We start from the raw sequence: 15,232 nt of genomic DNA on the forward strand, positions 1-15,232 counted from the left end.
TTGATGCATGTGGCACGACCAGTGCCAATGTCATTGCTGAGCAATGAGTGTATGCTGTTGGAATTAGCAAGGCCCAGGACTTACAAGTTGGTGACCTTATCCTGCCAAGGATGCGTCACAGTCAATGAAAGTTTGAAAATGTCCAGACTTTTCTCCAGTCTGGCTTATATTGGCCAGGTTTCACCACTGAGGACACGGGCTCGGTAGACTCGCCGTTTGGTGTTCTCAGTCAGTTCTTCATTCTCTTACTCAACTTGGACAGAGCAGCTGCAGCTTTTGCAACGTGTGTGCTGATTGCAGCGTCAAGTAATAGTTTGCTGGTGATTGTGGAGCCTAGGTATGTGAAGCTATCAACAACCTCCAGCATCATCAATGCAGATAAATGGTGGTATGGCAACATCCAGGATCTGATGCTGATGGTCAAACCAAACTCTTTACAAGCATGAGAGACTCTATCCATTTGTTGCTGAAGGCATTCCTCAGTTTGGAATGTGTGTGTGGGATTGTCAGTACAGAGTAATTCTTCACATAGTTGAATACTTTGTGAGATTGATGAAGCTAATACACATTGGTGTCCTTTGCTCACGGCATTTATTTTGCAGCTGCTGGACTAAGATAATGTCATTTGTCAATCTTCCAGTTCTGAAACCCCACTGGGATTCGGAGTAGATGCAACATGAGCATGCCAGTCCCCCCAGCCCTCGCGGGAGCCCCCCTCCCCCCGCCCGACGAGCAGCACGGCTCCCAGTCGACTGTAGCGGTGCTGGGCACAGTTCGCAGCCACCGCCGCGTGTTCCCGACCGCTGAGACCACATGTCCCTAACACGATCAGTAACTCGGCCCATTGGGGGCTGAGCATCAGGGGAAGACCATCAGGTGACGCGCCAACGCCGTACCTGCGGCGTGCAACGCGATGATGCCATTTCAAAGCGGGCGGAGGATAGAAAACCGGCACCGCCCCCAATTTGGGCGTTGGAAGGGATTTTCCGCCCGATCGCTGATTACGATATCGGCGTCGGGCAATGGTGAATCCTGCCCAGAATCTTTGCATCACACACATTCTGCCCCCTCCCTCCAGCAGAGACAGAGAGGTTCGTGCGGAGGTGCAGTCGTGCTGGTTTCCCAGTCTTGATGGGTTCAGGCTGTATAACATCAGTACCTGGAGCTTTTTCCATGGCAAGTGAGTCAATAGCTTAATAATAATAATAATAATAATATTTTTATTGTCACAAGTAGTCTTACATTAACACTGCAAAGAAGTTACTGTGAAAAGCCCCCAGTCACCACATTCCAGCGACTGTTCAGGTACACGGAGGGAGAATTCAGAATTCTCAGCTGGTACAGGAATTGAACCCGCGCTGCTGGCCTTGTTCTGCATCACAAGCCAGCTGTCTATAAGTTCCTCCACTGTGGGTTCAAAATCAAGCTCTGCCATGACAGACAGGCTTTCCAGGGTGTGTAGAATTTCCTTGATGACGGTGTTCTCTCTAGAGTACAACTCAATGTAGTGTTCCAGTCATCACCAATTGTTTATTGGAGTCGGTGATTCTGTCCCTATACCCCTACCCCGGCCTTTGCGTTGAAAGGGGCAGTTTTCTTTGCTGATGGACATGTTGCTTTTTTGACCCTTTCATACGAACCCCGAACACTCTGTATCAAATGACAACTGGATATTCAGGCAAATGTAGCCAGAAGTCATTGGTGCATCGCCTAGAAGTTCACTGGACTTTACTTTAACTCTTCCCGTACCAGCCTCCCTGAACAGGTGCCGGAATGTGGCGACTAGGGGCTTTTTACAGTAACTTCATTTCAAGCCTACTGGTGACAATAAGCGATTTTCATTTCATTTTCTTTCATTTCTTCGTGCATTTTGAATCTTCTCGCAATGATGTCTCTTGCAATTAATGAACGCAGACCACTGGGCTTCAATGACCAGTTCCATTACCGTAATGTTAGCCTTGAACAGCCAGCATTTTTCCACTCTTGCTTCCTATATGTTGAGAGTGCGGTATTGTAGATAGTGTCTTGAAGATTGTTCCATGCCATTTCTGCACTATCTGCATGGGAATGCTAGAGAGCACCTGTTCAATTAAGTCGAGGAGCTGTTGTTTTTAAAAATCTGGCCAGGCAATATGGCTCACGTTGATTCAATGACAGCATTTCTGCTTTGAATGAAAAAGATTCAAGGCTTGCATCCTCACCCCAAGTACATGCCAGGAGTGATCTGTATCACAGTCAGCTCTGTGCTAGCTGTGTGTGTGCTGAGAATGCTGTTCAGCAAACCATGCCTGGTGATGATCTGATCTAGTTGGTGCTAATGTCCTGATCTTGGATGTCCCCAGGACACCTTGTGGCATGGTTTGTTCTGAAGGAAGGTGTTGTTGCACCAACTCCATTAGCAATAAAGCTCACGTGGTCTCTATCCATTCTCATTTATCTTTCCCAGAAGGTTTCATGGTCCATTTGTCCACTCTTGTATTGCAACACCTCAGTAGGTAAAGATGTCCTGACCTAAAGATTCTTCGGCTAGCAGTCTCAAGCTTCTCATACAACTGCTCTTTCACCTCTGTAGTGGAGCTCAGCGTTGGAGAATAGATACTAATCGGCTCTGTTTGAGTTAGAGGCAGTTAGAGAGAACACATTCTGAACCATTTGGGCGTAGGTGGGGGGGGTGAATTTCTATCATTAAGACTAGTAAATTCCTTACAGCAAACCTTACTCAAGGTATTTCCTCTGAACTCTCCTGCCAGATGAAGGTGTAATGTTCTTTTTTCAGTCATCAGTTCCTGGTGAGCCTGGCTTCCTGTTGTGAAGCCAGGTCAGTGTCCAGCCTATCAGGTTCCATGTTGATCACGGCTGTCTCTTGTGCGCATTGACGAGCTGGAAATCGTCAGTCCCGTGCACATAATCCTGACATTCCAGTTTGCTAATCAAAGAGTTGGCATCTTCTTTCTTTTAATTTGTTTTGCTTTGTTTGGCTGTTGCGATGGATTCTGTCCATTTGTTGAGCAGAGACTCTAAGCTTCGAGCACCCGTAGGAACTGATGGACTGCGTCGAGTCAGTGCCTTGCCAGTCGGGGACCACCTGACGAGGTGGGCAGTGGCTGACCAGTGGGACAACAGCACCTGTTCTCTATGCCAATCAGTTTGGGTTTATCATTTGTAACTATTATCTCCCATGTTGTGTTAACTCTCTGGAAGAATTCTCGAGAGTCTTCTCCAGGGTGCAAACCTGGGCAAAAAATATAGCGACCCAGGGCTGGGTCCGCCTCACAATCCTCCCGGTTGAGTCCAGAGGAATACATAGCGACTCCACATGGCATCGGTTTGGTTGCAGGAAAGTGGCATATTTGGACATCAGCCCGCCTTTGGACGTCTTGCCGATGGAGAAGCTGGGCACTGACGAGAGAGACACACATTTGACACTCTTTTTCACGTTGCTGCTGGCACGAGCTATAGGGAAACAATGAGAAGCAAACTAGCCCACAAAGCTGAATGTGTGCTTCACCCACACACCAGATGCAGCTCACCAACCCTTTGGACACATAGGAGGTTTCAGGTAAACCAGTTGAAGCAACGTGTGCCACACCTGAGAGGCAGCAGCTCCTGTGCAGCATCCATAGAACTACAGACAATTTATTGGCAAACCATACACTCCTTTTTGCCAAGGGTGGTATCATGACCGGTACAGGCTTGGAGGGCCGAATGGCCTGTTCTTGTGCTGTATTGTTCTTTGTTCTTTTTTGTCCAGAAGGCTATTTCCTGCCACTCTCCAGACGCTTAGCGCATGTTGCTTGGCTGCCCGCTCTTACACACTGGGCTCTGATACAGCTCTATTTCACACACCTTCTCTACACAAAGAAGAAGAGACATCACAAACTGAGTGTAGTTGCAACCTACATGCAACCTGTGGTGTGACGCAAGTCTTAAAATGTACAAAAAGCAACACATTTATGTTAAACAAAAAGGGTACAATAATAATAAGCTTTTATTGTCACAAATATGAAGTGACTGTGAAAAGCCCCTAGTCGCCACGTTCCGGCGCCTGTTCGAGTAAGCAGTGTGAACAGCCAGGAACCTGTTAGTAGTTCCAGAGGGGTGTGTTTAAATTCACATACTACAGCAATGACAGTCTGTGCCTGGCCACCCTGATCCTGAGGTGGACAGCCAGAGTCCAAGGACTTGGCACGGTCATTTCCAGCTACTCCCCTGGCCCAGGCAGCCACCCCCAGCAAACCCGACAATGTTGAAGAGTTTTGAATTTTTTTACCCTCTCGCTCCCCCTCAACAGCCATGGTGTCCAGGCCCTGCTTGTAAATACTTGCACCAATTTACGTCCGTGTGCCTTCCACCCGAGACGGGTGGAGCATTGTGGGGGGGATGGAGCATATGGTGCCCCACCCCACTAATGAGCTTTAATCCATGCAAATGAGGGTTATGCATGGGCCAGCCGATGCGGGACACAATCTTCACTAACGCCACCAGTGGGGGACCGTGACATGGCGTCAGAATCGGCACAAGGCACAAATTGCGATTTTTCCATTGCGCACTATTCTCCGCCTGATTGCAATTCTCGCCGGCGGTGTGAAGCAGAGAACACAGCCCATAACCTCACAACTTATACATTGTTCTTCCAATGCCAAGTATCATTTGTAAAATGAAACAATGAATTTGAGATTTCATCCGCCATCCTCTTGTGGTTGAGGTGACAATAACTTTTCAACTTTCCTCACCCCATTAGAAAGGAAATGCTTGATTTATTTCCTCGTTCTCTGACCTTCACCGCGATGGAGGATTGATGTGCGAAGGATGCACAGGGCCGCAGACCTCTTTGCAACTTGGGGAATTTCCATGCACCTCATCGACCAGCAACCAGATGTGCCCTCCGGGTGTACTGCAATGCATTTGTTTGCATGAAAACCTAATGACTGTCCTGTCGGGACTCCCACAGGGTTTACTCCACCATTTAATCAGAGCCTAAAGTACAAACAGCGCCATTAGTAATTATTTAACATTCATTTAGCAGCTCCTTAATTCAGTGTAACAGTAATTAAATTATTGACTGATGAGCTTGATAAAGGAATTGATGCATGAGGCCCTTTGGTAACATTATTTGTAATCAGTGTAATCGAGGACACTGCAATGTATACAATGTTTGTGGGTTTAAAGAGAAGGATGATGGCTGCATTCAGTCATTCACTTTCAGCAGTCTGTTCATTTCTGCCATAGCCTCTCACACTGAGTTTCGCTGATCAGAAAGGCGAAATCTAATGGCAATGAGGGGAACTCAGTTTGAAATTTGAAACTCCTTTAAGTACGCAACACGGTTTTATACAGTTGAGCCATCTTTTTTTTAAATAAGAATTTCCTGACAGCCTCTATTCTCAGAGTGTTGTCATTGTAATTTATAGATGTATGCCATTCAAGCACACTCTGCAGTTCTTAATGCACAGTTGCACTGACTCTCTGATCTGCTGTGCCTCTTCCATTGTTGGGATTGTTCCCCGCTGTATTTTAATCTCTTGTTTTATCCCATCACTGATGATGTTGTATCAGATGGGGAAAGAATTCATCCTGAAGAAACGAGGATCATGACTCCTATCATCATGCGGATATCATGCGAGTCATTTTTCTGCCCTGCTCTTTCAAAGCCACTTATATTCCTGGGCTACAGTCACGCAAGTCCCATCTCTTCCCCTGTCCGGCTGTCAAGGCCAAGAAGCCATTCCTCGCACGTGACCCTTGAGGGTAAGTGTTGGCAATTTATTCAGCCGTGGAGTGTATGGCCTGATCTTGCCCTTACCTCATGTGCTCACGCAGACATTTTCCAGTTGGATGGAACCTAGCCCTCACTTTTCCTCATCCAACATAATTGTTCATTCATCCTGAAGACAGGTGGTGAAGTGGGCAACCGGACAGCAATTCTTTTTTTCCAGTATTAAGTTTATTTACAGAGTGCAACATTACGTATGTTAGCTTCGTCCCGAAGCAATACCCAGTTCCCCAGAAGTCCTTCTGTGTACATTTAAAATAAACTGGTGAGCTGGTTGTTTGGGAGTACAGAACTTTGAGTTTTAAGAACTTTAAACTCTCCTGCGGATCAGATCATTGCTGGCTGTATTTTTAAAAATTCATTTACAGGATATGGCCATGGCTGGCAACGTCAGCATTTGTTGCCCAGCCCTTATTGCCCTTAGAAAGGTGGTGGTAAGCTGCCTTCTGGAACTGCTGCCGTCCACGTGATGTAGGCACACCTATATTGCTGTTAGGAAGTTCCAGGATTTTGACCCAGTAACAGTGAAGGAACGGCGATATATTTCCAAGTCAGGATGGTGAGTGGCTTGGAGGGCAAATTGGTGTTCTCAGGGACCTGTTGATTTTCTAGATGGTAGCTGTCCGTAGGTTTGGAAGATGCTGCCTAAGGAGCCTTGGTAAGTTCCTGCAGTTCATCCTGTAGAAGATATGCACAGCTGCTACTGCGCGTCAGCGGTGAAGGGAGTGAATGTTTGCGGAAGGGGTGCCAATCAAGCGGCCTCTTTTGTCCTGGATGGTGTCACGCTTCTTGAGTTTTTTGGAGCTACATTCATCCAGGCAAGTGGAGAGTATTCCATCATACTCCTGACTTGTTCCTTGCAAATGGTGGACAGGTTTTGGGGAGACAGGAGATGAGTTACTTGCTATAGGATTCCAAGCCTCTGACCTGCTCTTGTAGTCACAGTATTTATGTGGCCAGCCCAGTTCAGTTTCTGGTCAGTAGTGACCCCCAGGATGGTGATGTTGGGATTGATCGATTGTAACACCATTGAATGTCAAGGGGTGATGTATTCTCCCTTGTCGGAGATAGTCATTGCCTGGCACTTGTGTGGCATGAATGTTACTTACTACTTGTTAGCCCAAGATTGGATATTGTCGAGGTCTTGTTGCATTTCAACATGAACTGCTTGAGCGGTGAATGGTGCTGAACATTGTGCAATAACCAGCGAACATCCCCACTTCTGACTTTATGATGGAAGGAAAATCATTGGTCAAGCATCTGATAATGGTTGGGCCTAAGACACTACCTCGTTTAACTCCTGCAGTGATGTCATGGAACTGAGATAATTGACCTCCAACCACCACAACCATCTTCCTTTCAGATATGACTCCAACCAGCAGAGGATTTTCCGCTTGATTTTCAATGACTCCAGTTTAGCTAGGACCACTTGATGCCATACTCGGTCAAATGCTGCCTTGATGTCAAGGGCAGTCACCCTCGCCCTCGTTCTTTTGTCCATGTTTGAACCAAGGCTGCAATGAGGTCAGAGGCTGAGTGACTCTAGCAGAACCCAAACTGAGCGTCAATAAACTAGTTATTGCAAACAAATGCCACTTGTTAGCACTGTTCCCGATCCCTTCATCACTCGCTGATGATTGAGAGTATGCTGATGGGGTAGTGCTAATTGACCAGGTTGGAATTGTCGTGCATTTTGTGTACTGGATATACCTGAGCAAGTTTCAACATTGCTGGATGGATGCCAGTGTCATAGCTGTACTGGAACAACTTGGCTAGATCCGCGGCAAGTTCTGGAACAAAGTGTTCAGTACTATTGCCAGAATATTGTCAGAGGCCATAGCCTTTGCAGTATCCAATACCTTCAGCCATTTCTTCCTGGCTGCAGATGGGGCTCAGTGGTTAGCACTGCGGCCACACGGTGCCGAGGACCCGGGTTCGATCCTGGCCCCGGGTCACTGCCCATGAGGAATTTGTACATTCTTCCCGTGTCTGCATGGGTCTCATGCCCACAGCTCAAAAAAGGATGTACAGGATAGGCGAATTGGCCAGGCTTTATCGCCCCTTAATTGGGAAAAAAAAGAATTGGGTACTCTAAATTCATTTAAAGAAAAGAACCTGGCTGCGGAGAGCCTCAAATGTATCGATGGACACCTCATGTTCCCTCTCCAGGGACACCCATGCGCAGATGTAACCACGAACGAGAGGCAGTCCGGCCGAATGACACCCTAAATTACCCGCTGCCTGGACCAGTTTACGGAAGTCCTTCTTTATATGTGCACAAGGTACTTAAGCTAAGCCCTTCACCTATGCATCCGTAACCTTGACAATACAATTAACAAAACAAACAGATCAGCGAATCTGGGGATCTAACCTGTGTCTGTGCTGGTTTGTAAAGGTTAGTTCCACACAGGGTGGTCGATGTGATGACTGAGTCAGCATAGCTCTGACAACTTAATCAAGTTTTAAATCTGTTGAGTGGGTTGCTCCAAAGTGCTTTGTGCCTGAACTCAATGGCCTCACAAGTGGCAATGCATTGATTAGGGAGTCTTCTGTGTGAGCAGCAAAGGAGCACTTTTAATGACATGTTTGGTTCTAGGGCTGAGAAGTTCAACTGAAATTTAATTTAAAGAAAGTGTGCCCTTGCATTCATACAGCACAATTCACAACTTCAGGAGCTTTCACCCAATGAGCTGCTCTTGAAGAGTAGCTACTGTCGTAAACACAGCAGCCAATTCGCACATTGCACAGCTCCTCTCTGACTTCTTTCAGCAATCAAAACTACAGAGATTATGCTGGCCCCAATAATGTTACATCTTTGGTCCAAGGTGATATCTGTCACAGCCAGAAACAAGCCCAGCTCTCAGAATTTGAAAGAATTCAGTGAGTCGGCATCCAGTTTGTTTAAGGCTTCTTGATGCCATACTCAGTCAAATGTTGCCTTAATGTCAAGGGCAGTCACTTGCCTTACCTCTGGAATTCAGCTCTTTTGTCCATGTTTGAACCAAGACTGTAATGAGGTCAGGAGCCCAGTGACCTTGGCAGGACCTAAGCTGAGCAGTCAGCCTTCCAGATGTTCACCATTCTTTGGGAAAGAACCATTTCCTGGTATCTAAACTACATCTGGCCTGACCAAGCTTAACTTTAACCTCCACTCAAAGGGATCAAATATCCATTTTCGATGTCACAATGAAAATGATCAATTGGTATATCCAGAGTCATAATGGGTGTAAACTTCATCAACAAGAAGTGTTGATGAAGGCCTTAATCCTTCAGCCGTTCACTGACCGTGGGTTCTCTGGTCCCACTGGCAGCACACCCTCGCCCGCAGGTTTTCCGGTGAAAATGGGTGGCTTCATCGGGAATTCCATTGACAGCGGCGGGATTGAGAACCCGCTGCCGAGAAACACACTGGGAGGCCGGCAAATCCAGCCCGAGATCTATGTACTGGACATGTGTTGGCTCTCTGATAATCTGGTGCAGTCAAATAGAGGGGAGGGAAAAGAGAATGGGGGTTAGTTTGTATCTGGTCCTTAAAGGGGGAATGAGGTCTTAAAACATCTGTGTGCTCCGTGGCTTGTGGAAGCTTGAACTTGTGTTTACAATTGACCTTTGGCGTCAAGGATAATGCATCCTTCTCTGTTGAAAGTGCAGTGTTCTGTCCTTGTGCTGAATTGTTACAATGCTGACTTCTGTTACAGAAAAACAGATATGAGACTTATGTGAAGCTCTTGAAGGAAGGAGGACCAGATATGCTCGTGGAGACCGATGGCAACGGGATGAAAAAGTCGCACTCCAGCCCATCACTGAACCAAGAGATGTATCCTGTAAATGCGAAAATCAAACGCAATGTCTCCGAAAGGAAAGACTACAGGCCTGATACAGCCAACAACAAGCAGAAGACTTAATTCTTCAGCAGGAAATCATCTCCCAGCCCTCGGCCACCAAAACATAATCAAGTGACGCAATCTGTGACTTGTATATTTTTGTGTAAAATATTATTTAGATGCCAACTTTTGGTTACAGAAATTGTGAGAACATGACTGATATGGTAATCCTTTGTTTGCAGACACTCCTGTAGCTTTTATATATTTGTTTGGTTGTTGACTCAACTGTTTGTGGATTGACGTTTTTTTTTATATTGCCTTAAAGAGACAGACTCCTATTTGTTGGCCTGCTATTTTGAAAGCTATCGAAGGTCACTCAGTCGAAGGTTTACACAAGAGGTCCTAACAATGAGTGCCAAATGGATATGTGTCATTTCACAAACGGAGAATTGTCATTGGCTGAATTTCTGTGTACAAAATAGGGAGCAAGATAGCTGCTGACCTTTTCCTTCATTTTTTTTAATTCTTTAAATTATTTAAAACCAAACACTCTCAAAAGGAAGTTGAAGCCTAGTGAAATGAATGTTTCTGTGGATATGTTTTTCTTAAAGAAACAATGCTTTGTACAGTACAGCTTACTGGAGATTGACAAAATGAATATTCTTTCAAGAGCTATTGGGCTGAATGCCTGGTTGATTTTTCTTCATTGCTAATTAGCAAATAGTTCCTTTAACTTTCTCATTGTCTATTCCCCTCCTCCCCTCCCTTAATCATCCTGCCCGCTGCATTATTTTGCGTAGTGCATTTCAGTCTTTCCTTCAAGCAGATACGTTTGTGAGGGACCGCCACTCTAAGGTAACTCTGTTTTGACCTCTCTCTCTCCCTCCTCTGCATGCCGACCACTCAAGTGATAGTTCAACATTTAAGACACCATGTGCCAGTCACCCAACCTCCTTGCACACCCCACCCCAAGTCCATAGCTGCTACTGAGCCAGAAGGCTGTATTCTGTACAGTGTTGGAAGAAAAATATTTTAAAACACTTTTGTTTTTAAATGATCATGTGGCTCCATTTTAAGCTGACTGTAAATGCCAGACAAACGTGTTACCTGTGTATATGATGTTTCCTTGACAAGAATATAGCAAATATATAGAAGGTACCATCTGAACTCTTTGATTGTATCTTTAAAGATTAGTATTTATAGTGCACTTTAAACAGAATACATAAAGCTTGACCACCTTGTTTTTTTTAAGAATGTGTTTGTCTTCCATTTTTTTTGTATAATTCCAGGCACTTATTCTTGGGCAAGTTCTGTCATCTGTAAGACAGGTTAAAGAGACAGTATTGTAGGAGAATTACAATTGATCCAATGGAAGTTTTGTTTGTAGTAGGAAATTGCATTTTGCCTCTCGAGCCATTGCTGTTAGTTTCCATTGCAACGAGGCTGTAGTTTAACTCTCGCTGCACCAGTCAAGTAGGGGGTCTTGCACCTGAAGGAAGAGCACAAGGCTGTGCCTAATTGTGGACTCAATCTATTTTGTCAAGTGTGAAAATCTCATCTCTTTTCTATAAAGAAATCACGTCCCCCTTGCCTTGCGGAATGCCAGTCAAACCTTCTGCATCTGTGGATAATGAAAGGCTGTGATCAAATTTATAGTGAAAAGTGGTATCTGCTAAGTAATGTATTTTCAGGTGCAAATAGGTGTCTCTTTTCAGTGCCACTTGGTATTTCTCTGTGCGATTACGATATTTATTGACTTTGTTGCATCTTCACTCACTTCTATAGCCTAGTGGATCTATTTTTGTTGTCTGTATATAATAGATTTACTGTACAATAGTGTGCAGAAAGCCTTCTTTCTGCTACACATGTCCCTTGTTTTGCATGCTGTCCTCTCACAGAGACAAGAACTCACACCAATAAATTCAAATGGATGTTATAGTGATTCCTGAGTTTTGTTTAAAATGCAATGTGTTGTTGATTCTTTCATTTGGTGCAATGCACGATTCAAAGGTTTGTAGAATTCCTATTGGTGGAAGAGGAGGAGCAAGCACAAGTTGGGCACAAGTTGTCTTAGAAAATGTTCTACCTAATGCCATGACGGAAATGTGGTGTCCTCCCAGTTTCTGGAGATGTAGCCAGTCCAAAATCTAAGGGACATGAGTGTGCTCTCGTTACCTGCTTTTGAGATGCACAGTAAACTGAGTTCTGATGGCCTCAACTCAGGTACTGAACAAAATACACCTTCAGTAGGACATTACCTTGAGAAAGAGCGCAGAGATGGTTGGTGCCATAACAGAAAGAAGCTGCAGTATGGAGTTAATCCAATGGCGGGGTAAAGGTACTTGTTGGGGTTGAGTAGAGGGAATTCCACCCTGCAGGTGGAACATCTAAACCTGGGGCAGACATTTCTCCTTTCTTTTTTCTAAGTGTCAACTCGGGTGGGTAAAACTGTGTGTAGCCCGCTGGCTGCTGGCTTTTCCCACCAAATGGGGGGTGGGGGGGGGTGTTTGGTGTTGCAAAATAAACCCAGTAGGTTGGTCCCACAACATCATGCTGGCAGGGTGGCAACTTATGCTCCTGAGAGATAACTTCTTAACGGACGCCTTAGGTGCTGCCCCGGCATGACCCTCTTTCTCTGCCCCCCCCCCCCCCCCCATTCCTTCCAGGGGGTGTACTTACTTGTGCATTCCAGTGGGTTCGACTTACCAGTTGCCCATTTGAAAAACACTTGTTGCAAACCCTGCTGCCGTGATTTCCTGTTGCTGAATGGAGATGGGGACCTTTCCTCCGTGAGGGAACGTTACAGTCGGGAGACCCATTAATTGTTAATGCATTTGCGGGCGGGGACAATCGAGCAGGGAAATCACGCAAATGTCAAAGTAATTTTGAACCTCCATTCCCTTCCTCCGCTACCGTTCCCACCCACCCAAAACCGGGGCGGGAAACCCTCTTGTGTAAACATCAGGTGCAAAAAGTGGGAAGAATCTATTGTGGCACCTTGAATGGCAGACAGATATGTGCCTTTATAGAATAATAGAATTTACAGTGCAGAAGGAGGCCATTCAGCCCATCGAATCTGCACCAGCCCTTGGAAAGAGCACCCCACTTAAGCCCATACCTCCACCCCATCCCAGCAACCGCACCCAACCCTTTTGGACACTAAGGGCAATTTAGCATGGCCAATCCACCTAACCTGCACATTTGTGGACTATGGGAGGAAACCGGAGCAGCCGGCGGAAACCCACACAGACATGGGGAGAACGTGCAGACTCCACACTGTGAGCCACGCCGGGAATCGAACATGGGATCTTGGAGCTGTGAAGTGACAGTGCTAGCCACTGTGCTACCGTGCCGCCCCAAAATGTTGGCGACGTTGGGGTTCGTGGCTTTAGGCCTCTACAACAGTATGTTTAACATTCTTGTTGGATTAAAAAGACCCAATTGGACTCAACATGTTGGGAGGCCCCCACGGCTGGGCAACTTTTAAGTTTGTTCACATTTTTCCACCCGTCCTTTTTTGTTCCCCAATCACTGTGGTGAGCGATACAGGAATGTGTGATTGTGTATCACTGGATAAGGTCGGGACTAAAAAGCAATGGCAATTCAAATTCCGCAGCTGCAGTGTGAGCCTGTGAATTCAGAATATTATCAATCTACATCACTCAGGGGCACGTCAGTTAAGTGGATAAATTGTTTTTTTTCAAAATAACAAGTCAAATTCTCTCGTCAGAGTCTCCTGTGAAAACCACCTTGTTTTATGTGTTAATAATGAATAGTAATTAACTGCAAGAGCTTAGTTTACTGTATTTGCCTTCTCAACATTCTGGAAAGGTAATTTGTTGAGGCGCTATATCTTGGCCAGAGTGTCATTCACACTCTGAGCTGTTTTGTGTGGAATTTTCAACAGTTTTTTTTTTATTGCTTCCAAATCAAATATCTCCTGTAACCTAGCAACAGGAAGGCTCCTATGTAGATTCAGCCAAGCAACTATATTCGTTTTGATTCCGAACTTTTGGAATCGCAGATAACATAAAAGAGAAGACTGCTTGGCCCCTTGGTTCCTGTGCCAACGCCCTGGGCGACCTATTCAATTGACCCCACCCCACACTCTCATTCTCCTTATCCCTCAAATGGGTTTCTTTCAAGAATGTACCCCAAAACTCTCTTCAATGTTATGGTTACATCTGTTTCCAGCACCGAATTCAGGCAGTGAATTGCAGATCGCCGCCTGTGTTTTTTTTTTAAATCACCTCTAGTTCTTTTACATTATTTTGCCACCATTAAAAAGTATTGATTATTGGCCCTCCTGGCACGGGAACAGTTTTTCCTGAGTTACTATCAATTCCGTCCATTAATTTTGAACATCTCTACTAAATTGTTCCTTCATCTTCTCTGCTGAAAAGGTACAAGCCTAACTGCAGTCTCTTCACATAACTCAAGCCGTGCATCCCTGGAACCATTCTGGCACACCTCTTCTGCAACCTCTCTGGGGCCTTGCCGTTCAACACAAAGTGTGTCGCCCAGAATTTAATGCGGCGCTCCTGGTGATGTTTTGAAAGGGTTCAGCTTCAGCATTACCTCCTGACCTTTGTACTCTGTGCCTCTTACTAATAAAGCCAAGAATTCCATATGCTTTTACAGCAGCCTTCTCGACTTGTCCTGCCAATTTCAATGATCTATACACGCATGCCTCATTCCCCAAGTTACTGCACTCCTTTATAACTACCATGTTCACGTTGCCTCTTCTACCAAAATGTATCACGTCACCCTTCCCTGCACTAAATGTCATCTGCTACGTGTCTGCCCACCGCAGCCGTTCTGTCTAGTCTGTCGCTATCCTCATGCTTTTTAAACTTTTGATTGGTTTAGTCACGCAGATCCTATTTCTCTCACATGGTACTGCGTGATCATTTGTTCCAGGGTGTGATTTTTTATTCAATTTCCATCCACTAAAGAATAAACAATGGGCTATTGCACAAAGAAAATTGCGAATAGGTGGATAGCCAATCAAGAACTAATGTTTCCTCACAAAATTGTATTCTGGACAGTATCTAGTCTAATATTTGTGTCTTTACTCTCAATTTACTCCAGAAGGCCCTCACTCAGTGTCAACTCCACTCTGCTGGCAGTAGTCCCTAAGGCAAAAGTTAGTGGACTCAAGTCCCACACATCTGCCTTAATGCACGGAGCATTTGCAATAAAGTGGATGAACTAATCGCGCAGATAGATATAAATGGGTACGACATAATTGGGATTACAGGGACATGGCTGCAGGGTGACCAGGGATGGGAACTGAATGTCCTAGGGTTTTCAGTATTTAGGAAGGACAGGCTTAAAATAAAATGTGGTGGCGTGGCACTGCTGGTTAAAGAGGAAATTAACACAATAGTGGAAAAGGATATTAGCTCTGACAATGTGGAGTCTGTATGGGTAGCGTTGAGAAATGCCAAGGGGCAAAAAACATTGGTGGGTGTCATATATAGACGCCCAAACTGCAGTGCTGATGTTGGGAATGGCATTAAACACAAAATTAGAGGTGCCTGTAATAAGGGAATTTTGGTGATCATGGGTGATTTTAATCTTCACATAGATTGGGCAAATTAGCCACAGTGCCGTAGAGGAGGAATTCCTGGAG

General features: G+C 45.3%; 1 protein-coding gene across 2 annotated transcripts in view; it reads left to right on the plus strand.

Annotated features, from left to right (window-relative positions):
• psd3l (pleckstrin and Sec7 domain containing 3, like) overlaps positions 1–11,533 on the plus strand; it is a 505,495-nt gene extending 493,962 nt beyond the window's left edge. For both annotated transcript variants that reach the window (XM_038792652.1, XM_038792653.1), the window contains one exon: positions 9,472–11,533. In XM_038792652.1, coding sequence (XP_038648580.1) covers positions 9,472–9,678 — 207 coding nt within the window. In that variant the 3' untranslated portion in view covers positions 9,679–11,533. The remainder of the gene's footprint in view (positions 1–9,471) is intronic.
• Positions 11,534–15,232: the final 3,699 nt, after the last annotated feature.

The sequence above is a fragment of the Scyliorhinus canicula genome, chromosome 3, assembly GCF_902713615.1.
Source record: "Scyliorhinus canicula chromosome 3, sScyCan1.1, whole genome shotgun sequence".
Classification (NCBI taxonomy): Eukaryota; Metazoa; Chordata; class Chondrichthyes; order Carcharhiniformes; family Scyliorhinidae; genus Scyliorhinus; species Scyliorhinus canicula.